Genomic DNA, 22,232 nt, shown 5'->3' on the forward strand with positions numbered 1-22,232 from the left:
GCTCACCTGGCTCCCACAGCCCGTCTATGGTCCCTCATCCCTCGTGGGATCGTCCCGTCCGGGGTGTCCCCGACCTTCCCGAGGCACCGCACCCCATCGGGACCCTCCGTCTCATCTGAGCCCCCGCATCCCACCAGGGTCCCTCCCATTCAATCTGGGTTCCCACATCTCACCTGGGCGGCTCCATCCCACCTGGGTGCCCTTATCCCATCGGGGTTCCCCCCATCCCAGCTGTGCTCCTTACAGGATTGTTACATCCCATCCGGGCTGTCCCTGTCCTGTCGAAGGCCCCGCACCCCATCCAGATCCCTCCACCTCCGCTGGGTCCCCACATCCCAAGTTCCCCGCTACCCTCCCAGGTCCCCCATATCCCATTCAGGGCCCCCACTCCCACCCAGGATTGTTCCAGCTCACTTGGGTCCCTACATCTCATCAGGGTCCCCCCAACCCCTCCGGAATGCTGCACTGCTCCATTCCTTCCCCCCATCTCAGTTGGGGGCACCAGCACCTCTGGGTCCCCCCGTCCCATCCAGGGTCTCCCCACCCCCTGAGGGTGCCCTCACCCCGTTGGCTCCAATGCCAAGATGCCATTGTCCCACTAAGGCTGCTCCCATCCAACCAACATGTTCCTGTCCTGCCTTCACCCCCCATAGGGTGCCTCAGCCCCGTCTGGGTGTCCCCATCACACCCAGGTGTCAGCAAACTGCTCAGCTGTCCCCATCACACCGGGGTGTCCCCATCCCACTGGGGTGCTCAGGGGGGATCCCACCCCCACCCCACCAGCACTCCCGCATCACAGTGGGGTGCTCACGGAGCCCCCAGCCCACCCCACACTGAGCAGGGTCCCTGTACAGCCCCAGGCTGCCCCATAGGACAGGGCCGCACTGACAAACCCTATTCTTTTGGCACCGAGTCGCCCACCCCCTCCAACCCTCCGGGCCCCCTCACACCACCCCACAAAGGTCCCTTTGCCTGAAATCCCCTATGAAAAGGCTTTTGTGGCACAGAACTCAGCGGTGACCCCAAGGAGCAGCTGCGGGGCACTGCGCTGCCCAGGCACTCCCCTTCCAGATGTTTTATGGCCCTGCTTTTAATTAACTTTCCCATTAATTGGCTGCTGGCAGCGCTCACAGCTGTGGGGGGCACTAAGCAGCTTCCCCATCCCACCCAGGGTCACTCTGACCAATTGGGGAGATCTGTCCCTGGGGGTCGCACCCCCAAAATGCCAATTTGGGGTGTTTGAAGGCAGCCCCTCACATGGAGGATGGGGGGGGTCCCATGGTGTCCCACGGTCCCACTGTCCCCAGGGGTCCCAATAGTGGTTGGGGCTCCTGGGGTGGCTGGAGGACTCGGGGTGCTCAGGGGTCCCATGGCATCCACAGGTCCTGGGGCCGTGCCAGGCTGTCCGGGGGTCCCGGGGCCAAATGGAGGCTGGGGGGCTCCCAGGGGTCCCAGAGTGGCCGGGGGTGCCCAGGGGGTCCCATGTCATCTGGGGGGGGGGGGCTGGGTTGCCCGAGGGTCCCAGTGTCCCCATGGTGTATCCAGGGCTGCCTGGGAGCCCCGTGGTGCCTGTGGGGGGGGGCGTGGGGTCTGAAGCTCCTGGTGTCTGGGGGTCCCGGGGTGTCTGGGGGTCCCGTGGGTGGCTCAAGGTGTTCGGAGTTGCCCCATGTCATCATGGGGGGGGGCAGCAGGGTGCCCCATGGACACACTGTACACGGGGGTCCCACGGCGGCTGGGGGAGCCCGTGTCCCAACGCCCCGCGGTGTCCGTGGGACGCAGGAGGGGACACGGGTGGGGGGTGGGTTGGGGGGGGGGGTGACAATCGCGCCATGCCCGTGTCCCCCCCCCTCAGGGGGGCGAATGAGCAGCGCGCGCCCGCGGCCATGGGGGCGGGGCTTCCGTGGGGGGCGTGGTCTATCGGGGGCGTGGCCAACGGCGGGGGCGTCCCCGGATGGGCGGGGCTCGGGGGCGGGCCTTGTATGGGGCGGGGGCGGGGCGTGGCGGACCGCTGCGCGCTGCCATGGCGGCTGAGACCTCAGCAAGCGAAACGGGCGGGCGCTGCAGGTAAGGCCTACCGGTAGAAGTGGTGGCGGACCGCAGCAACACCGCACCTGATGGGCGGGGGGAAGAGCGGGGGGGGCAGGGGGAGGCGGGGGGCCTGGGGGGTCGACGGGAGGGAAAGTGGAAGGAGGATGTGGGTGGGTGGGGTGTAGGGGGGTGATGGGGGGGTGATGGTGATGTGGGCTTTTGGGGGATGGAGGTGGTACGTGGTGTGGGTGGGTGCCTGTGTTGGTTCGGGCTAGAGCGTGGGGCGGGGCATCAGAAAGATGCGTGGTGGGTTTCTCTAAGTTCGGGTGGAGGCGCAACGGTCCCACGTGGGTCGCCGGCAGGGGGGAGCCCGCTGGTAGGTCGCCGTGGCTGCCGTCGGTGCCGGGGTGAGGATGCCCGAGCTGTTGAGTCGGGGGGGCAGCGGGCGGGGCATGGGGCTGCTGGGTTGTGGTAGTGCCTGGGGGCTTGGGCTGCGGGACGGGGGTTGGCGGGTATGCGGGTGCCGCGCTGGTGGGCTGTGGGGCTGTGGGGTGGGGGGGGTTTAGTGCATGAGGCTCAATGGATGCCCGGGAGCTGGGGCTCGGTATCGGTGGGTGCAGCGCTTTGGGGCTGGGGACGTGACTCTGCCCCCCCCGAACCCACAGGGCTCTGTTCACCTATGAAGGCAACAGCAACGACCTGCGCGTGGCCGGCACCGGGGGTGAGTTGTGCCCCAGCTCTGGGCGCCTTATTACAAATGGGGAAGTGATGCCGGCACGTTCCGCCCACCCCTCCCGCTCTGCCCCATAACCCCTTTCGGTTGCCAATGGAGGCTGAAGGCCCATTCCTGCTGTGAGGGGGTCTGGGTTTGGGGCTGGCCGTTGTGGTGCTGCTGCCTTTTGCTTTGGGGGCGTTTATGAGGAAGGGTTTGGGGGTGGGAGTGTGTTCTGTGGGTTTCCTCATTCCTGAGTGGTTCCCGTGCACGTGCTGCTGGGGATGCCGGGAGTTGTGGGCTCCCTGGGGGCAGCCAGGATGTGGTCGGTGTCCCCTGGCCCAGCCCCGCTCCTGTCCCGGCACAGAGGGCGGCCTGGAGGAGATGGTGGAGGAGCTGAACAGCGGCAAGGTGATGTACGCCTTCTGCAGGGTGAAGGACCCCAACTCTGGCCTGCCCAAATACGTCCTCGTCAACTGGGTGAGCTGGGATGGGGATGTGGGACATCCCAAAGCAAAGGGTTGGGAAAGAGCTGCTGGGGAGGGGCTCGTGGTGCCACTGCTCTTCCATTGCTGTTCCATTGCCTCTTCCATTGCTGTTCCATTGGTACTCTGTTGGTTTTCCATTGCTGTTCTGTTGGTTTGCCATTGATTCTCCATGCAGACGGGTGAGGGTGTCAATGATGTGCGGAAAGGAGCGTGTGCCAACCATGTCAGCACCGTTGCCAGCTTCCTGAAGGTTTGCTCGGCTCTGCTGTCCCCATTCTTTCCCTGTGGAAGCCACCTCGGTGCTACCCCGAGCCTGATGTCCCCGTGCAGGGTGCCCACGTCACCATCAATGCTCGAGCGGAGGAGGATGTGGAGCCCGAGCTCATCATGCAGAAGGTGGCCAAAGCCTCGGGGGCCAACTACAGCTTCCATAAGGAGAGCAGCCGCTTCCAGGATGCCGGGCCACAGGGCCCCGTGGTGAGTCTGGGTTTGGGGCACTGCTGGGGTGACAGCACCGAGTATGGGAGATGGGTCGGTGCTGGTGTTGGTACCGTGGGATGGGGCTGGGGAAGTGAGGTCCCATCCCACCCAACCGTGCTGCGATCCCTCACAACGGCAGCACAAAGCAGCGGGGTCAGCGTGTTTCTGCAGGGAATGCAGGAAGGTCATTTGTGCAGCGCTCTGACCCCCCCTGCCCACCCCACACAGGGCTCCGTCTACCAGAAAACCAACGCCATGTCAGAAATCAAGCGGGTCAACAAGGACCACTTCTGGGCCAAGGCTGAGGTGAGGGCTGCAGTGCAGCAGTGCAGCTGCATGGCAGCGCAGTGGGGCTGAGATGGGGTGAGGGCTGCAGTGCAGCAGTGCAGGCTGCATGGCAGCGCAGTGGGGCTGAGGTGGTGTGTGCACCCAACAGAAGGATGAGGAGAACCGGCGCCTGGAGGAGAAGCGGCGCATGGAGGAGGAGCGGCAGCGGCTGGAACGTGAACGACGCGAGAGGGAACTGCAGGAGGCAGCAGGGAGGGAGCAGAGGTTCCAGGCGCGCTCCAGCCAGATCGAGGCCCAGAAGTGAGTCCTCAGCACCGCCAGCCCCTTGTGACCCCGTCACCCTCTGTCATCTTCTGTCCCCTTTGTCACCCTCCATCTCCCTGCAGGAGGCTGCAGCAGGAGGCAGAGAGGCAGGAGCATCAGCAGTGGGTGAGCCTCGTGCTGTCCCTGGGGTGTTTGGGTGCAGATGCCCCCTTTGCTCATTCCCTGGGTCCACATGGTGGGGCCATCGCTTTCCTCTCTGGTGCCACAGAAGGAGCAGCAGGCAGAGGAGCACGAGGCCGGGCAGCGCCGCAGCGTCCGAAGGAGTGAATCAGTGGAGAAAGCCCAGGTGAGAGCACAGCCCCACAGCCCTACAGCCCCACAGCCCCACAGCCCCACAGCCCCACAGCCCCACAGCCCCACAGCTGGGGGTTCACCCACTGGACTCTCCCCCCACCCTGAGCTCTGCTCTACACGCAGGAGGCAGCGTCACTGATTGCACAGCGCCCAGGGAACCCGCGGGACATCTTTGTGCAGAGGGAGCAGGCGGCACCTGGTGATGCTGCGGCTGCTGCACAGCCAGGTGAGGGTCTCAGGGTGGGGGGAGAATGTGGGCACCCAGTCCCAGGCAGGGGAGGATCTGCAGACCCCCCTGAACTCCCCCTCTTCTCTTGCAGGCAAACTGCGCAGCCCATTCCTGCAGCGGGAGCCGGACTCGGTGCCCACCCCCACCCCCACCGTCCTGGACCCATCACCGGTGCTGGCTGCAGGTGTGTGCTGTGCGCCCACCTGGGACCTGGGCTCCTCCTGGAGACCCCCGACCCACCTGGACGTGGTGCTGGGTGGGGGCACAGAGGCTCAGAGCTGCCCACAGTCCTGCCATGACTCCATGACCCCCCACCCCCCTGGCAGCACGGTGCTGTGGGGCCGCACTCACCGCTAGATGCTGCTGTTGGCCAAGCTCCGGCGCAGCCCTTCCCATTAGCGTTGCTATCTGCGGTATTTTAGGCAATGATTCACACTGGGCACGAGCTCCCCCCTTCCCCCGCACCCCCCCAAACAGGAAACACCACTCAGGGCTCTGTAACCCCACTGCTATGGGGGGAGCACTATGAGTGAGCTGCCGCCATTCCCCCCGCAGGGCACAATGTGAGCCCAATGGGGACCCACACGGATGGGGAGAACGTGTATGAGGACGCAGCTGACAGCGCAGCCATCTATGAGGAACCCCCACAGGTTGGGCTCTGCCTCTGCTTTTCGGGTCCAGCTTTATGGGGGTGCACCCCCTCTGGGTGCCTCTGCTGCCCTCAGCCCCACGCTGGGTTTGCTGCACCCCCTCAATGCCCCCCATTCTCCCCCAGGACCACGATGATGGAGCTCAGTACCAGTACCCGGCTGGGTACCAGCAGGAGCCTGACCTGGCAGGGAAGGGGCTGTGTGCCCGCGCGCTCTACGACTACCAGGCGGGTATGGGAGGGAGATCCCTCCCAAATGTAAGGGGTCCCCCCAGAATGGGGGGCCCAGGGATTCACTTGCTTTATCCCACATCCCCCCCCTGTTCCTCTTTCCCAGCGGACGACACCGAGATCTCCTTTGACCCCGAGAACATCATCACCAACATTGAGATGATCGACGAGGGATGGTGGCGGGGCTACGGCCCCGACGGCCACTTCGGGATGTTCCCTGCCAACTACGTGGAGCTGCTGGAGTGAGGTCGGTGGGGCGGGCAGTGCCCGGACTCCCCCCACCAGCACTGGTTCTTCCGAGCAGCGCCAGCTTCCTGCCTTCCTCCCCCCTCCCCCAGCACCGTGCTGTGCCCCCCGGAGCCCCCAGCACTTTCTGGGGGGCGACGGCAGCACCCTGCAGTGACCCCCCCCCCCTCAAGCTGTGAGTGCTGCCTGCCCCATTCACTGTGAAGGAGGAAGAGCACGGTGCAGAGGCGGCCTTCCTCTCCCCCTGGTTTGCTTTGGGATCAAAGATGCGGTGGTTGTTGGCTGCGGGTCAATAAAAGGGCTTTCTTTGGTGTCAGGACCCTGTGGGGCTCTGTGTACCCCCCACCCACAGACCATGGGTGAGGGTTTCTGTGCCATTGGTGGTATTTCGGTGCAGTGTTCGCATCATGCCTTTATTTGTGCAGCGTGAGGGTGACATGCGGGCATGGCAATGATGGCAGGGATGTGGCATGGCAGCGTAGGCCTGGGGATGGCACGTGCTGAAGCATGGGGATGGCACTGAGCAGGGATGGCATGGAATGGGGTTGGAGAGGGAGGTGGCGTGGGGATGGCATGACCTCGGGGATGATGGGGGTGGGGTGATGGAGCAGGGCTGGGCTGTGCTTGGAGCTGGCACAGGGATGGAGGTGCAGTGGGGAATATGGTGACCTGTCCCTGCCTTGTCCCCACGGTGCCCCTCACTTCCAGCCGCTGAAGAACTGCTTGAAAAGGGGCGTCTCGCGGCCCTGGGGCAGGATTTCCACCTGTGGGATGGTGATGGGGACACGATGGGGGTGGGAGGATGTGGCCTGCGCCCCCCAGCCCACCTGCACCCACCTGTGTGTGGGGCGAGTAGCCCATGCGGGTGATGGTCTGCTCGGCCACGCTGAGCGCCGCCTGCCGCTCCTGCTCGTTGGCTTTACGCCCTGTGGATGGGGCTGTCAGTGCTGCATGGGGTGGCCCTGTGCCCTCCCCATCCCCATCCCCGGGCACCTTTCCACACGTAGACCTTCCCCCCGGAGCCCGTGTCCAGCACGAAGCAGTCATCGGGGCACAGCAGGCTCTAGTTGAAGGGGCAGCCCCGCGCCACTTCGCTCAGGTCCATGCGCCCCGTCACGTCCGACACCTGGATGGTCAGTGTCACCCCCATCCCACAGCCAGTGCCAGGATGGGAAAGACCTTTACATCACCAAGTCTGACCAACAACCTGCCCCTTAGTGCCATATCCACACATCCCTTATGAGCCCACAGGGAAGCCCCGGGTGCCCCAGGCCAGGTTTGATGGAGCTTTAGGCAACCTGACCCATTGTGGGGCAACCAGCCCCCTGCATGGGGGTCCCTGAGCCATGCCCAGCCCCACGCGTCCCTCGTGCCTTGCCTTGTACAGAACAGCCGTCCCCGCGCTGTGATCGGCCGCCACGTCCTCCTCAGGGCTGCCCTCCATCAGGGTGGGCTTTGGGCCCAGCACCTGCAGCATCTCAGGGGGCTCCTCGCCATCCATCACCGTCTCCAGGCGTGCTTTGCCACCCCGCTCGCCATCACGGATGGCTGCAGCCAACTCCTGCGCCCGGCTGCGCTCCAGGACATTGCACTGCGCCCCGCACCACGTGAAGATGGTCTGGAGACAAGGATTGAGGTGGCAATGTGGTGGACATCAAGGAGGACAGACAGACATCCCAGTGGATGGACGCCCCAATGGGCAGGTGGACAGGCAGGAAAACAGACAGACGCTGCTATGGACAGATGGATGCTTTGATAGACAGACACCCCAACAGATGGACAGACACCATCAGGACAGCCAGCCTTCCTATAGATGGAGAGCTGCCCTGATGACCATAAGGACACCCCAACAGACAGATGGACACCACACAGACACGCTGCCCTTCTTGCACCAAGCCAGGGACCTGGGGGACAGAGAAGGGACGGGGTTGATGCAGCCACGCACCTCTCCCAGGTCGAGGATGAAGCAGTCTCCAGTGTTGAAGCTGGCCCAGCTCAGCTCCCGCTCCATGGCCCGGATGTTCCTGCGGCCCTTCACCTGGTAGAGCTGGCGCACGGGGCCGGGACCAGCGCTGTGCCGCGGTGACTTGAAGGCCGAGTCCACCCCGCCGTCCTGCCGGCACCGCAGGGACACTGAGCAATGGCCGGCACCATCGCCATGCCCAGCGCATCAGGGCTGCCCAAGAGCCACTGGTGGTGCCCAGACCCCATTAGTGTCACCCAATGGCCCATTGGTGATGCCCAGACCCCATTAGTGTCACCCAATGGCCCACTGGTGATGCTCATTGCTGACTGGTGGTGCCCAGCCCCACACCTGGTACGTGACGCCGCGGGGGAAGTATCCCATGAACTCATCGGACTCGTGGCCCTGCACCTCGCGGTGGGTGACGGGGCGCTCCCCCAGCAGTGAATTCAGCTGTGTGCTCAGCAGGGCACAGCCCCCCCGCTCATCCTGCGACGCTTCCCGACCTGCAGCGGGGAACAGCAGCTCAGCGGGACCCCCGCGTCCCCCCATCGCCCCATCACCCTGTGCTCACCGATCCACAGGTGCAGGTGGGCTCGCTCCTCGGGCCCCAGGTGCAGCACCAGGTAGGCGTCCCCCGAATAGAAGATGCCCCAGGAGCTCTCAGGGACCGGCACCGGGCGCAGCTTCTCCACGCGCCAGATGTGCAGCCCAGGGCGGGTGGGTGCGGGGCCAAAGGGGGAACTGCTGCGGGGAGAGGGGTGTTGGTATGGGGTCTATGGGGCTACGGGGGGCGGGGAGGGTTTGGAGGGTGTGGGACCTTTTGGGGAGGGCTGTGTACATGGTGCCAGGGAGGCGGTGGATGGATGGACAGACAGCTGGAAGGACAGGCTGGCACCACAACAGGGAGATGGATGCCCTGATGGACAGACAGACAGAAGTGAGGTCAGACCCCCCACCACAGACACCCAATGGAGAAATGGACGCCCCAACAGACACCACAACTGACAGACGGACACAACCCCCACCACAGACACCCCAGCGGACAGACGGACACCCCAATGAATGGGCACCTGGACAGACAGACACCCCTGTGGGTCACACAGACGGACAGACGGACACCTGGAAGTACAGCCAAGCGCAGCAGGAGAACGACAGGCAGAAGGACGGACACCCTGACAGATGGACACCCCCGTGAGCAGACAGACAGACAGGAGGACACCCCGACAGACACCCAGACAAACAGGCGGGCGCCCCACCAGCCGTGGGACACCCGGAAGCCGCAGTCAGATGCCTCTGACTCAAGCAGGAAAGGGTGTGGACGCCGGGGGGGTGAATAGGGGGGATGGGGGGATGGGGGGGTGGGCCTGTTCCTGCATGTACCCCCCACCCTGAGCACGTGGCCATGGGGGGGGCTGCTGGCACACGACCCCCCCAAACAGGAGTCAGCATCACATGGAGCTCCTGGGGGTCCCAGGCCCCTGTTGCTGCTGGGGGGGGGGATGACATGGGGGGGGGCTGTGCTGGGAGCGGGGGGTGCACTGGGAATTGTAGCTGGTGGTTGGGGAGCAGCACTGGAGTCACGTCCTGTACTGGGATTGCTGAATGGGGCTGAATGGGGGGGGGCTGTAATGTGGGGAGGGGGGCAACGCTCGGGGGACCGGGAACACCGGGGGACTGGGGAGTATTGGGTGAAATGGGGGCAACTGGGGCAACAGGGGATGAACTGGGGGGAACTGGGATGAACTGGGAAGCTGTAGCTGCCACAGGGCAGCCCCCCTTTGCCGGCCACCCCCGCCACAGCGTGTCTGGGTGCTGAGTCACAGCTGGGCTGGGGGCCACACGTGTGACGAGCGCGGGGGGGGCTCAGCCACGTGGCTCGGCCTCCGTGGGGCCCGGGGAGCCTGCAGGGCCTCGCAGCGGGATCGGGGGCACGGGACGGGGATAACGGGGGGGGGGCGATGCTGGGTGGTACCAAGGGGGGTCCCGAGCCCTGTGCCAGGGCAGTGACAGCGCCGTGACCGACCCCACGCGGTGCCGGTGCCACGGAGTCCCGGTCCGGAGCAGCGTCAGTGCAGCTGGTTGCTGTGCAGCGCTGCTGCCAACGCAATGCCAGGGCAGCACCAGTGCAACCCCAGTGCAGGGTCAGTGCAATGCAAATGCCAATGCAATGCCAGTGTGGCATGAGTGCAACGCGAGTGCACTATCAGTGCAATATCAGAGCAACATCAGCAGTATCAGAGCACTATCAGAGCAATATCAGCAATATCAGCAGTATTAGTGCAATATCAGAGCGATGCCATCGCAGCTCCGTCCCACGCCGTCGGTACCGCTCCGGCCCGAGCCGGTCCCCCCGCAGGGCGGTGCCGCCCCTCCCCCGTACACCCCCCTTATCCTATTCCATCCCATCCCATCCCGTCCCGTCCCGCTCCGCTCGGTCCCGTCCCGCTCCGCTCGGTGCCGTTCCGCGATGCCGCCCCGTTCCGCCGCGCTGCTCCCGCTGCTGCTGCTGCTCCCGGCGCTGCCCGGGGCCGGGCCGAGCCCCGCCGCTCCCGCACTGACGGACGCGGAGATCGAAGAGTTTCTGCGCGGTTTCCTGGCGCCCGGAGACGGCGCTGAAGGAGCGGACGGCAGCGATGGGCGGCTCGGAGCTCAGCCCGGGACCGGCGGGGAGCGGGGAGCGGGGAACGGCGGTGAGTGCGGGGCGGGGGGTGACGGGGTGGGAGTGATCGGGTGGGCACAATGGGATGGGGGTGATGGAGTGTGGGGCGCTGGAACTGGGGAGGAATTGGAATGGGGACACTGGGATGGGGGAGAATGGAGTAGGGGAACCGGGGGCACTGGGGGAACTGGGATGGGAGTAAATGGGATGAGGGCGATGAAACGAGGGCACTGAGATGGAGGGAAATGGGATAAAGGGAACCGAGATGAGAGCACTGGGATGGACGACACAGGGGGAACCGGGGGGTGTGAGGTGAGTTGGGGTGAACTGAAATGAACAGAACTGGGAGCGCTGGGCAGGGCTGGGGGCACCGAGTGGGGGCACTGGGGTGGTTGGGGGCTGCCTCCATCCCGCCCTGCTCCCACAGAACCTCCAGAGCGGCTGATGGAGCCCGAGGAACCCAAGAAACCCAAGAAGGACAAAGCACCCAAACCCACCAAGAAACCCAAAGAGAGAAACCGGGGCTCCAAGAAGGACAGGGACAAGGACAAGGACAGGGACAAGAACGCTGATGGGGAGAAGCCCCCCAAGAAGCCCAAAGAGAAGCCCCCCAAAGGCTCTGAGAAGCCCCCCAAGGGCTCCAAAAAGTCCAAGGAGAAACCCCCCAAGGAGAAGCCCCCCAAGGAGAAGCCCCCCAAGGAGAAGCCCCCCAAGGCCACCAAGAAGCCCCTGGACACGAGGCCACCGCAGCCACCCGACAACCCCTGGGAGCCCCCTACAGCCCCACAGCCCCCACGGGGTGAGGACAGACCAGGGACATCTCTGTCTGTGGGGCAGCCGTGGGTCCCCGAGGAGAAGGAGGAGGAGGATGGCAGAGACCGAGGTGAGTGGGGGGGGGCACACTGTGGGGTCCTTTGGGGCAGAGCTCAATGCCACCCATGTCCCACCCCAATACATCGCGTCCCCTGTGTCCCCGTCCTAGAAGAGGTGGAGGAGCGGCCGACCCAGCGCTGGGAGTGGGGCCGGGAGGATCAGAGCCCTGAGCCTGAGGCAGGTGAGTGCCACCCCACGTCCCCTGTCACCCCTCCATGTCTCAGTGCCACCTCCCTGTGCCCTGGGGCCATGTCCCTCATCTCCAGGGCCACCTCCCTGCATCCTAATGTCATTCCCCTGACCTCTGTGTCCCATGTCACCCCACAGAGGTCCCCGAGGAGCCGGAGCCGCCGACACTGGACTACAACGAGCAGCTGGAGCGGGAGGACTACGAGGACTGTACGGTGCTGGGGCTCACGGGGGCACTGTGGGGTCCCATCCCTCATGGCCCCACAGTCAGTGTCCCCCTCTGTCCCCAGTTGAGTACATCCGGCGGCAGCAGAAGCCCCGCAAACCCCCAAACAGGAGGAAACCCGAGCGGGTCTGGCCCCAACCGGAGGCAACGACGCGTCAGTGCGGGGACACAGGGACAGGGGTGACCCCAGGGCTGGGAGGGGGGTTTGGGGTCACCAGGGGTGGGGGGGGTACAGGGACATCCCAGTGAGTGGGGGGTGCAGGGGGCCCATGGAGGCATGGTGGTCCTGTAGGGGTCACCTATGGGGATGTGGAGGTCCTGTGAGGACAGAGAGGGTCCCACATGGGGGTTACAGGGATGCCATGGTATATGAGCATCCCACTGGAATATATGGGTTCCTGCAGAGACTTGGGACCCCATAAAGGTATGTGAACTTCAGGGATGTGAGGACCCCGTAGGGTAAGGGGGGACCTCACAGTGACATGAAGATGCCATAGGGACACAGTGACCCTGCAGAGGCATAGGGGACCCCATAGGCACCCCAAACCCTTTGGCCATCCCCAGCCACACCAAAGGAGCCCCCTGTGCCACTGCCTGGCCCTGTGACTGAGCGTGACTACGAGGAGGGCTGGGAGCGACCCGACTACGATGATTGTGAGTGACCCCAGGACCCATCCCCTGCTCCCAGGGGGCTCTGTGGGGCTCCAGGGGGGTCCCAGCCCCTCACTCCCATCCCCACTCCACAGTGGACTACGGGCTGCTCCCACCTCCCAAGCCCAAGAAGCAGCCGGAGAAAGAGGAAGAGATGGAGACAGATGAGAAGTTGAAGCCCTGTGAGAAGCAGTGGCACAGCCCTGTCCCCATCCCTGTCTGTCCCCATCCTGTTCCTGTCCTTGTCCCTGTCCCCATCCCATCCCATCCCATCCCATCCCCATCCCTGTCTGTCCCCTTTTTGTCCCTGTTCCCATCCCTGATGGCTGCTCTCCCACCAGGGAAGCCCAAGAAGGGCGGAAGCAGCAAGGAGGAGGAGGAGGATCCGTGGGCAGAGGAGAAAGGCCAGGACAGCAAAGGTGGGTGACCCCAACCCTGTGCCCTGCCCAGCCTGTGCCCCCCTCACTGTGTCCCTTTTCTCTAGGAAAACCCAAAAAGCCGGGTGGGAAGAAATGGGAACCAGATGAGGATGAGTGGGCACCACCAGAGGAGAAGACGAGTGAGTGTTCCCATCCCCGTGGTCAGGGCCACTACGCTGCAGTGCCATGGCCTTCCCGTCCCCTGTCCCCACAGAGTGTCCCCCCATCGGGATGGAGTCCCATCGTGTGGAGGATGATCAGATCCTGGCCTCCTCCATGCTGCGCCATGGGCTGGGTGCACAGCGCGGCCGCCTCAACATGCAGGTGGGTGTTCATCCCATCCCCATCCCATATCGACATTCACCCCTATCCCATCCCCATCCCTGTCCTGTCCCCATTCCTGTCCCCATCCCCATCCCATCACCACCCCATTGCTATCTCAGTCCCTATCCCATCTCCATCCCATCCCATCCCTGTCCCCACTCACCCCATCCATGTACCTTACTGTCCCCAGGCGGGTCCCAATGAGGATGATTTCTTTGACGGCGCGTGGTGTGCGGAGGACGACAGCCGTTCCCACTGGCTGGAGGTGGACACGCGTCGCACCACCAAGTTCACCGGAGTCATCACACAGGGACGCGACTCCCAGATCCAGTACGGGGCCAGCGGGTGGGGGGGGGGCTGTGGGGCAGCCCTGCAGGGGTCCCACACTGTCCCCTTCATCCCTCCCACAGCGATGACTTCGTCACCAGCTTCTATGTGGGCTTCAGCAATGACAGCCAGAACTGGGTGATGTACACCAACGGCTACGAGGAGATGGTATGGGGGGAGGAAGGGGTGATGGGGGGGACACAACGGGGACACTGTGCCACCCTGCGGTGCATCCCCGTCCCCAGAAGTTCTATGGCAACGTGGACAAGGACACGCCGGTGCTGACCGAGTTCCCCGAGCCCATGGTGGCCCGTTACATCCGCGTGTACCCGCAGACCTGGAACGGCAGCTTGTGCCTGCGGCTGGAAGTGCTGGGCTGCCCCCTGTCCTGTGAGTGGCCCCGGGAGGGGACACGGGGCTGGTGGTCCCCAGGACACCATGGACACATCACTGTCCTCCGCAGCCGTCAGCAGTTACTACACGCAGCAGAACGAGGTGACGTCGACTGACAACCTGGATTTCCGACACCACAGCTACAAGGACATGAGGCAGGTGGGTGTGATGGCTCCATACACAGCCATGTCCCCACGCTGCATCCCAGCGCCTGTCCCCTCCCCTGCAGCTGATGAAGGTGGTGAACGAGGAGTGTCCCACCATCACCCGCATCTACAACATCGGCAAGAGCTCACGGGGGCTGAAGATCTACGCCATGGAGATCTCTGACAACCCGGGGGAGCACGAGACGGGTGAGGGGGGGCGTGGGGACACTGCAGGTGGCCGTGCCCCTACCTGAGTTCTGTCACTGCCATACCCTGAACCCTGTGCCATAAGGGAACCCTAACACTAATCCTGTCCCACTGCAGCAATGGCCAAAGCCTTACCCTGACATTAACCTTAACCCTAACCCTGAACCTAAAACTAACCCTAGCTCTAACCTTAACCCTGACCCTAGAGCTAACTCTAGCCCTAAAGCCTGTCCTAACCTTAACCATGACCCTAAATCTACAGCTAATCCTCACCCTCGTCCTAAAGCTGACCCTAACCCTAACCCTGACCCCAAAGCCAACCCGGGCCCTGATCCTAGTGGTGGCTGTGCTGTCCCATAGGCGGTAGGGCTGGGTGCCTTACCCCAACCCCACACACCCCGTACCCCATGATCCCTGCAGGAGAGCCCGAGTTCCGCTACACTGCGGGGCTGCACGGCAACGAGGCGCTGGGCCGGGAGCTGCTGCTGCTGCTGATGCAGTTCCTGTGCAAGGAGTACCAGGACGGCAACCCCCGCGTGCGCAGCCTGGTCACAGAGACACGCATCCACCTCGTGCCCTCGCTCAACCCCGACGGATACGAGCTGGCACGGGAGGCGGTGAGAGCGGGGGGCTGCGGGGGGGCACTGGGGTGGTGGCACTGGGGTGGTGGCACTGGGGTGGTGGCACTGGGGTGGTGTTGGTGGCACTGGGGCTCCCTCAGGGCTCCGAGCTGGGCAACTGGGCGCTGGGCCACTGGACCGAGGAGGGCTTCGACCTCTTTGAGAACTTCCCTGACCTGACGTCGCCACTGTGGGCAGCTGAGGAGCGGCAGCTGGTGCCACATCGCTTCCCCAGCCACCACATCCCCATCCCAGAGCACTACCTGCAGGAGGACGCCGCGGTGAGCACACACCCACCCTGAGCGTGGCAGGGGCACAACGGGACGGGTGGCACACGGGTGGCACAGCGTCCCCTCCCCAGGTGGCCGTGGAGACCAGAGCCATCATGGCCTGGATGGAGAAGAACCCCTTTGTGCTGGGAGCCAACCTGCAGGGCGGGGAGAAGTTTGTCTCCTTCCCCTTCGACGCGGCGCGGCCCCAAAGTGAGACCGCTGCAGCCCCGCGCCCACAGGACGAGGATGAGGACGGCGAGCGGCCCGAGGTGCACGAGACGCCCGACCACGCAGTGTTCCGCTGGCTGGCCATCTCCTACGCCTCCGCACACCTCACCATGACCGAGACCTTCCGTGGGGGCTGCCACACACAGGATGTCACCGAGGCCATGGGCATCGTGCAGGGCGCCAAGTGGAAGCCCCGCACCGGCAGTAAGTGGGCATCGAGGTGGCAGCCATTGGACTCATCTTAAGGGCCGTCCTCACCTAAGGGATCCCACTGCAACAGTGAGCTGAGGGGTGGGAGGAGGTAACGTGCAGCTCTCGTACCATTGGGATTCTGGCAGGCATAAATGACTTCAGCTATCTGCACACCAACTGCTTTGAGCTGTCCATCTACGTGGGCTGTGACAAGTTCCCCCACGAGAGCGAGCTGCACCAGGAGTGGGAGAACAACCGGGAGTCCCTGCTCATCTTCATGGAGCAGGTAGGAGCTGGGGTCCGGTGCCGGGAGCTGGTGGTCGTCCCCTTGTCCCCGTGCGCTGCCCTTGTCCCCTTCTGTGCAGACCCACCGGGGGATCAAAGGTTTGGTGACAGACCAGCAGGGAGAGCCCATCGCCAACGCCACCATCGTGGTGGGCGGCATCAAGCACAGCGTCAGGACAGGTAGGAGGTGGGGTGGGCTGTCGTGGCACACGGATGGTCCCTCACCCCCTGACCCCCTCTCCGCCCACAGCCAGCGGTGGGGACTACTGGCGCATCCTGAACCCGGGTGAGTACCGCGTGTCGGCGCGGGCCGAGGGCTACAACCCCAGCACCAAGACCTGCAGCGTCTTCTACGACATCGGGGCCACCCAGTGCAACTTCGTGCTGGCGCGCTCCAACTGGAAGCGCATCCGTGAGATCATGGCCATGAATGGGAACCGGCCCATCCGCCGCGTGGTGCCCGGCCGCCCCATGACGCTCCGTGAGCGCCTGCGGCTGCGCCAGCGCCTGCGGCTCCGGCAGCGGCTCCGTGAGCGGATGAGGCTGCGGCGACTGAACGGCACCGCCAGCACCGCCGGCCCCACGGCCCCACCGCCCAGCACGGCGCTGCCCGGCCCGTTCAGCAGCACCACGTACGCACCGTGGAGCCAGGAGCCACCCACAGCCGGCACCTGGGAGATGGAGACTGAAACGGAGCTGGTGACCGAGCTGGTGACGGTGACGGAGCTGTGGGATGTGGGCACAGGGACGGCACAGCCCTTCACCACTGCAGAGACCTACACCGTGAACTTTGGTGATTAGGGGATGCCTGTCCCCTCACTCCTGCCTCCAGGTGCTCCATGAGAGCACCGTGCCGTGCTCCCGGAGCCCCTGGGCTGGGCACATACACACACGCACACACACACACATCCCCGTGCCCAGGCAGCTGGTGGTGACACTGTGACAGCATGGAGGAAGCAGGGCAGGGCCCTAGCGTGGTTTTGTTACACAAATAAACAAAGCTGTATTGGTAGCAGCACCGCATCGCTTCCCCACCGCACCGCGCCGCAGGGGGATGAGGTGACGTCTGTGCTGTCACTGCCCTACCTCCATGTCACTGCCCCAGCTCCATGTCACTGTCGTCCTCGGCTCCAAAGACAGAGAAGCTGATGGGCTGGCAGCTGAGGTCGCGCAGGTTGATGAGGCAGGCGGTCTGTGTGGCACTGAAGGCTGGAACTGCCACCAGCAGCACCCGCTGCCCATCCTCCCCTGCGGGACAGGCAGGCGTCACAGCATGAATGGGGACGGGGACAGGGATGGGCAGCAGCGGGGACTCACCGGTCAGCAGCTTGGACTGGAACTTGGGTGCGTTGCCGCAGAAGTAGACGTGTGGGCAGTCGGTGAGGATGAAGGGATCTGAGTTGTAGAAGGGGTAGCAGCCTGCAGGAGCAGAGTGAGCTGGGGAACTGAACCCAGCACCCCACTGTGTGGCACCGGGACCCCGCACCTCCTTACCCAGCGTGTCGGGGGCTGTGGGGCTGATGTGTCCCGCCAGCAGCGTCCACTCCAGGATCTCCAGGTAGTCGTCCAGGCTGCTGTACTTGAAGATATCGCTGATGTTTTGCCCTGACGTCCCCAAAAACCTGTATTTTGAGGGTGGATCTGTATTCAGTGCAACCTGCAGCACAACCCCACACCACCAGCGGCATCCCAGCCTCGGTGACACTGTGCCTCACCGGACGCCATCTATGTCAGCCTGGTAGGGGTTGGTGACGAGCTGCAGCGTGGGGTAGGCGCTGGAGAGGGGCAGCATGCAGCGGTGCAGAGGCTGCTGCGGCAGCGTGTAGTTGGTGGGGTCAAACTCTCCGGGCATCACGTCCACAGGCACGGAGCTCTGCAGGCAGAGTGAGGCTGTTGGGGGCCTGCGGGGCTGCGGGGGCCGCTCTGCCAGCCCAGGCACTCACGCAGAACTGCAGCAGGATCTCATCCAGCATCTTCACCGCCTCCACGCTGGCAGCCTGTGTTTTCTTGGTCAAATACTTGGCCTGCGGCAGTGAGGATGCGGTGAGGAGCACGATCTCTCTCCATCCCTCCCTCCCACCTACCGGCCCCCCCCACTCTCCCCATACCTTGTGCAGGCTGTCCCGGCTCTGTGTGCTCTGGCTCAGAAGGTTCCCGGCCAGCAGGACACGGGAGATGAGAGCAGCGCAGCTCTGCTGGCCCTCAGCACCCAGCTGCCCCGTCACCGCATCCACCAGCAGCTGTGTGCCCAGCAGGGACTCGCCGCTGCCGCTGCCCAGCCCCAGCCCCGACGCCAGCAGCACAAACCTGGGCGGGGGGCAGGCAGAGGACTGCAGCCCCCATCGTGTCCCTCAGGATGGATGGGATGAATGGCTCCCAGGGCCACGTGGAGACACAATGGGGACACGACAGGAACTCACCTATCGGTGCTGGGACCGCACCACGGCAGCTGTGGGGGCAGGTGGGCAAAGCAATGCTCCTCCACCAGGAACTTCCCATCCTCCTGCTCGTGGCCGTACACAGCCAGCACGGTGCCTGCAGCGGGTGGGGGGACACTCAGCCTCACCATCACCATCTGGGCCACCACCGCCCCACCGCCGTCCCCTACCTGTCACCAGCCTCGATGCCTCGATGTTCCCCGTCAGCTTGATGCGCTGCAGCTCGTCCTCCAGCACCAGCTCGTCCGACGGGTCCACGTACTTGGCCAGGGGGGGCTGCGGCACCAGGTTGTGCTGGAGGGTGGGGAGGACGAGAGCGAGACCCCCGGTTCAGTGAGGCTCACGGCCTGTGCTGGGGCTGCTCTCCAGCTGCTTTCACTTAGTGCGCAGCCAGCACGGCAGCCAAGGAGGAAGCGGTGGGGAGGGGGGGGTGCTCAGCCCTACCTCCTCATTGATCTCCTGCAGGATGGAGGGCTGCAGCCGCATGGCCTTGAACAGCGTCCCCACCACGCAGCACCGCTCCCCTGTCTGCAGCTCACACAGCTTCCGCAGCAGCACATTGTCACCTGCGGGGCCGGGAGGTTCAAACAAAACCATGACACATCGCTGCCCCTGGCACCGTGCTGAGGCTGCTCCATAAAACACCCCCATGGAGCTTCCAGGCCTCCAGAGCAAACCCCCCATCCCACAGTGCTGGGAAAGCGGCCATGGAAGGGTGTAAGGGCGACCCCGGGGTGTGTCACCATGCTGGGGTTTGGGGTGGGAAGGACGAGGATGAGTGAGAGGGGACGGGGGGACAGAGGGGACGGGGGGACGGGGTGGGATGAGGGGGGTGATGGGGGCTGGGAACAGCAACAGCAACGTTAGGAATGGGAGTATGTGGGTATGGGGGTATGGGGGTATGGGGGTATGTGGGTATGGGGGTATGGGGGTATGGGGGTATGTGGGTATGGGGGTATGTGGGTATGGGGGTATATGGGTATGTGGGTACGTGGGTACGTGGGTACGGGGGTATGTGGGTATGGGGGTATGTGGCTGCCTGGGGGCAGGAATCAGCTGAACCCGGAGCTCCATCCAGCTGCAGCCCCACTGTGTGCATTGGGGGGGGTCAGTGTTCCCAAATGAGAAGCAGAGCCCAGAAACGTGCGGTGGGACAGTGGGGGGATGGGACGGGATGGGGGGTGCACCGGGGGGAGGTAACGGGGCGATAACGGGGCGATAACGGGGCGATAACGGGGGTGGGGGTCTCGGGGGTCTCACCCCATCGGCTCCGTGCCCGCCGCTCCAGGCGGGGCCTCATTCCCAGCAGCCTCGTGCTGTACAGATGCGCGTATTGTCGGGCGAAGCTGCGCTCCCCCAGGCGGAACGGAGCGGAACGGTCCGACACGGAGCTGAGCGAGCGGGGGAACGGGGCGGGGGCGGCGGACGGAGCGGACAGAAGGGACTGAACCGGGACCGGCGGGAACATGGCGGGGCTGGGGGGGAACGGGGGGTCAGGGACACCGGGATGGGACCCGGAACCACACCGAGTAACACCCCACGTGACCACCGGTACCGAGTAACACCCCACGTGACCGCCGGTACCGAGTAACATCCCACGTGACCACCGGTACCGAATCCCCCCCCCACCGGTGACACGTGACCCCCCGGTCCCCTCTCACGACCCCTCCCCCCCCGGTTGCCCCCGTTACCCGCACTGTGACCACGTGACCCTCCCAACTGCCCCCGTTACCCAAACTCCCCCCTCAGCCCCCGGTACCGGACCCCCATAAATCACCCCCGGTACCGGACCCCCCCCACATCCGGTTCCCACACGGTGCCGTACGGGGTCAGAGGTCAGAGGTCACGTGGTGACGGCCGTCTGCACACGGCCCGTGTCGCACCGGGGGGGGCACCGAGTGGCGCCAACACGGGCAGCGGAAGCGGCGAACCCGCGCGGCGGAAGTGACGTCAGAGCGGCGGCGCCATGCTGACCGCTGTTGCCATGGTGACGGTGAGGCCTGGTCCTGGGTCCCACGGCCCGCGGGGTGAGCGGCGGGACCACGTGACCTGCGGGCAACAAACAAACCAACATGGCGTCACGGGCCGAGCAGGGACATGGAGCCGCCGTGCCCACAGTGACACAACGACACAGTGACACAACGACACAGTGACACAGTGACACAACGACACAGTGACACAACGACACAGTGACACCGCCGTGACGAGCGGGGCGGAGGTGTGAGATGTGTGAGATGTGTGAGCTGTGGGGCGGTGTGAGATGTGGGGCGGGGGTGTGGGGCGAAGCGCTCGGTCCGTGCCCATTTTAAGGCCTCGTTGTGTTTCCTTCACGCTGAGTGGCTCCTTCGGCCCCACCGCGGGGTTATAAAGGCGGGTGGGACGCGCTGAGCTGCGCTACGGGGCGACATGGCGGCTGCGATCATCGTCATGATGGCAATGGGGGCCGGTATGGGGCGGATATGGGGGGACATGGGATGGGAACGGGGGGCTGTGGGGTCAGGGGGGGACATGGAGGTGGTGGATATAAGGACATGGAGGTGGATATGGGGATATAGAGGGGGTGGATATGGGGACATGGAGGGGGTGGATATGGGGACGTGGGGTCAGGGGGGATGGGGGTGTTCAATGGGGCCGGAGGTTGCTATGGGGCAGCGTGGTGACCCCTTCCATCTCCAGTGTTGCAGGTGGTGGTGACTGAGCCGCCCCACGATGACCAACGGGACGTGGCTGCTGGGAGCCCCTGGGAGCAGCAATGGCAGCTGCTGCAGGACGGCTCGGCCGTGGTGAGGATGCGCCCTGGTTGTGGGGCACGTTGTGGGGCAGCCCCGTGTAGGGTTGGAGCGTGGGGCGGGAGGGTGGGTGGCAGCGCTCTGAGGGTCTGTGCTGTGCCCACAGTGGGATGAAGGGGACGCAATGGGACCAGGCAAGATGAAATGCAGCGCCTGCGTCAAACTGGTGAAGAAGCTGCAGAAGATCGTTGGTGACGACCCCGATGAGGTGAGTGGGGCTGTGAGTGGGGGGTCCTGGCAGGGTCAGGGGGCCCAGTGGCTGCAGCCCCACTAACACCCTGGGGCCGGGACCCACAGGAGGCCATTGGCACAGCACTGGGCCAGGTCTGCGGTACGAAGAGAATCCTGAAGGGGATCTGCAGGCAGCTGGGGAAGAAGCTCCGGCAGCAGCTCAGCGACGCGCTGCAGGACGACAGCGATCCCCGCTCTGTGTGCACCACCCTGGGGCTGTGCAAGGGCTGAGCGCGGCCAGAGCCCACATCCTGTGCCCCACATCCTGTGCTGCAGCCCCACATCCTGTGCCACAGCCCCACATCCTGTGTGCAGACCCCACAATGCAGATATACAGCCCCGTCCCAGCCTTAACCTGCACCCCATTCCCACGCAATAAAGCTGCTCATCTCATTGCCCCTTCGATTTGGGTTTTATTTGGCTGCGGGGGCACACGGGGGCTCTGGAGATGGGGGGGCTGCCATGTGGGAACCTCAGTGATGGGGCTATGGGGGCGGGTGCACAGCGAGCTCAGGGACGAGGACCCTGTGGGGACGTGGGGGTTTGGGATGGTGTGATGGAGGGGACGCAGTGAGGGGGACAAGCTGAGCCCAGTGGGTCCCGTTGTGTCGCTCCCAGGCAGTCAGAGCACAGCAGATCCTTTCTGTGGTCACAGCATCCTGCAGCCAACGGGACCAGGCAGAGCACAGGACCTCATGGCAGGGGCTGTGTGCCATGACCCCAGGGTGCCCCCCGATGTCCCCCTGCCCCCAGGGGGTCCCCATACTGTGGGGTGCCACTTGGCAGCCCCATACCCCCAGGGTGTCCTCACCCCCACGGGGCTCCATC

General features: G+C 64.7%; 5 protein-coding genes across 10 annotated transcripts; 3 read left to right on the forward strand and 2 right to left on the reverse strand.

The window, feature by feature from the left end:
- The first annotated feature begins 2,612 nt into the window (after window positions 1-2,612).
- DBNL (drebrin like) lies at window positions 2,613-6,288 on the forward strand. 2 transcript variants are annotated; one of them, XM_015883043.1, is made up of 13 exons: window positions 2,613-2,749; window positions 3,108-3,220; window positions 3,404-3,478; window positions 3,559-3,705; window positions 3,937-4,014; window positions 4,145-4,296; window positions 4,383-4,425; window positions 4,529-4,606; window positions 4,738-4,840; window positions 4,935-5,027; window positions 5,399-5,493; window positions 5,619-5,724; window positions 5,830-6,288. In XM_015883043.1, exons 2-13 carry the CDS (start codon window positions 3,125-3,127, stop codon window positions 5,967-5,969), a joined length of 1,206 nt encoding a protein of 401 aa, XP_015738529.1. In that variant the 5' UTR covers window positions 2,613-2,749; window positions 3,108-3,124; the 3' UTR covers window positions 5,970-6,288. The 2 variants fall into 2 exon arrangements, with proteins under 2 accessions (XP_015738529.1, XP_015738528.1); XM_015883042.2 differs by lacking the exon at window positions 3,108-3,220 and having other exon boundaries at window positions 2,655-2,749.
- Window positions 6,289-6,363: 75 nt separating this feature from the next.
- On the reverse strand, window positions 6,364-9,259 carry CAPG (capping actin protein, gelsolin like). Its single transcript, XM_015883045.1, is given in 9 exon segments — window positions 6,364-6,733; window positions 6,807-6,895; window positions 6,963-7,095; window positions 7,348-7,587; window positions 7,915-8,082; window positions 8,284-8,438; window positions 8,507-8,679; window positions 8,753-8,851; window positions 9,192-9,259. Coding segments are annotated over 8 exon segments (1,047 nt in total). The 5' UTR covers window positions 8,776-8,851; window positions 9,192-9,259; the 3' UTR covers window positions 6,364-6,667.
- Window positions 9,260-10,361: 1,102 nt separating this feature from the next.
- On the forward strand, window positions 10,362-16,958 carry AEBP1 (AE binding protein 1). Of its 4 annotated transcripts, none has more exons than XM_015882974.2 (21): window positions 10,362-10,625; window positions 11,022-11,477; window positions 11,577-11,648; window positions 11,795-11,866; window positions 11,947-12,036; window positions 12,447-12,536; window positions 12,629-12,715; window positions 12,875-12,952; window positions 13,018-13,092; window positions 13,167-13,276; window positions 13,467-13,606; window positions 13,687-13,771; window positions 13,849-13,993; window positions 14,067-14,155; window positions 14,226-14,349; window positions 14,770-14,966; window positions 15,071-15,250; window positions 15,331-15,673; window positions 15,808-15,947; window positions 16,027-16,126; window positions 16,197-16,958. In XM_015882974.2, exons 1-21 carry the CDS (start codon window positions 10,403-10,405, stop codon window positions 16,745-16,747), a joined length of 3,447 nt encoding a protein of 1,148 aa, XP_015738460.1. In that variant the 5' UTR covers window positions 10,362-10,402; the 3' UTR covers window positions 16,748-16,958. The 4 variants fall into 4 exon arrangements, with proteins under 4 accessions (XP_015738460.1, XP_015738461.1, XP_015738462.1 ...); XM_015882975.2 differs by having other exon boundaries at window positions 11,580-11,648; XM_015882976.2 differs by lacking the exon at window positions 12,629-12,715.
- On the reverse strand, window positions 16,922-20,342 carry POLD2 (DNA polymerase delta 2, accessory subunit). Of its 2 annotated transcripts, none has more exons than XM_015882983.2 (11): window positions 20,210-20,342; window positions 19,645-19,859; window positions 18,829-18,950; window positions 18,555-18,678; window positions 18,367-18,481; window positions 18,055-18,253; window positions 17,890-17,970; window positions 17,662-17,819; window positions 17,441-17,568; window positions 17,264-17,365; window positions 16,922-17,194 (listed from the first exon to the last, which is right to left on the reverse strand). In XM_015882983.2, the coding sequence occupies exons 2-11, from the start codon at window positions 19,850-19,852 to the stop codon at window positions 17,040-17,042; spliced, it is 1,392 nt and encodes a 463-aa protein (XP_015738469.1). In that variant the 5' UTR covers window positions 19,853-19,859; window positions 20,210-20,342; the 3' UTR covers window positions 16,922-17,039. The 2 variants fall into 2 exon arrangements, with proteins under 2 accessions (XP_015738469.1, XP_032304778.1); XM_032448887.1 differs by having other exon boundaries at window positions 20,198-20,335.
- Window positions 20,343-20,683: 341 nt separating this feature from the next.
- LOC107323667 (antimicrobial peptide NK-lysin) lies at window positions 20,684-21,807 on the forward strand. Its single transcript, XM_015882985.2, has 4 exons — window positions 20,684-20,830; window positions 21,061-21,167; window positions 21,280-21,381; window positions 21,471-21,807. Exons 1-4 carry the CDS (start codon window positions 20,791-20,793, stop codon window positions 21,633-21,635), a joined length of 414 nt encoding a protein of 137 aa, XP_015738471.1. The 5' UTR covers window positions 20,684-20,790; the 3' UTR covers window positions 21,636-21,807.
- Window positions 21,808-22,232: the final 425 nt, after the last annotated feature.

This window comes from Coturnix japonica, chromosome 22 (genome assembly GCF_001577835.2).
Source record: "Coturnix japonica isolate 7356 chromosome 22, Coturnix japonica 2.1, whole genome shotgun sequence".
Classification (NCBI taxonomy): domain Eukaryota; kingdom Metazoa; phylum Chordata; class Aves; order Galliformes; family Phasianidae; genus Coturnix; species Coturnix japonica.

Bases quoted from the DNA above. Each gene is read 5' to 3' on its own strand.
- DBNL (XM_015883043.1), top strand. From the start codon at position 3,125: ATGGTGGAGGAGCTGAACAGCGGCAAGGTGATGTACGCCTTCTGCAGG. The intron at 3,706-3,936 runs GTGAGTCTGGGT...CACCCCACACAG, and splicing joins CCGGGCCACAGGGCCCCGTG to GGCTCCGTCTACCAGAAAAC. The intron at 4,015-4,144 runs GTGAGGGCTGCA...TGCACCCAACAG, and splicing joins ACTTCTGGGCCAAGGCTGAG to AAGGATGAGGAGAACCGGCG.
- LOC107323667 (XM_015882985.2), top strand. From the start codon at position 20,791: ATGGCGGCTGCGATCATCGTCATGATGGCAATGGGGGCCG. The intron at 20,831-21,060 runs GTATGGGGCGGA...TTCCATCTCCAG, and splicing joins CATGATGGCAATGGGGGCCG to TGTTGCAGGTGGTGGTGACT. The intron at 21,168-21,279 runs GTGAGGATGCGC...CTGTGCCCACAG, and splicing joins TGCAGGACGGCTCGGCCGTG to TGGGATGAAGGGGACGCAAT.
- AEBP1 (XM_015882974.2), top strand. From the start codon at position 10,403: ATGCCGCCCCGTTCCGCCGCGCTGCTCCCGCTGCTGCTGCTGCTCCCG. The intron at 12,953-13,017 runs GTGGGTGACCCC...CCTTTTCTCTAG, and splicing joins GAAAGGCCAGGACAGCAAAG to GAAAACCCAAAAAGCCGGGT. The intron at 13,772-13,848 runs GTATGGGGGGAG...CCCCGTCCCCAG, and splicing joins CCAACGGCTACGAGGAGATG to AAGTTCTATGGCAACGTGGA.
- POLD2 (XM_015882983.2), bottom strand. From the start codon at position 19,852: ATGTTCCCGCCGGTCCCGGTTCAGTCCCTTCTGTCCGCTCCGTCCGCC. The intron at 18,951-19,644 runs GTGAGACCCCCG...CCGGCCCCGCAG, and splicing joins GCGGGCACGGAGCCGATGGG to GTGACAATGTGCTGCTGCGG. The intron at 17,820-17,889 runs GTGAGTGCCTGG...CTCTGCCTGCAG, and splicing joins AGATCCTGCTGCAGTTCTGC to AGCTCCGTGCCTGTGGACGT.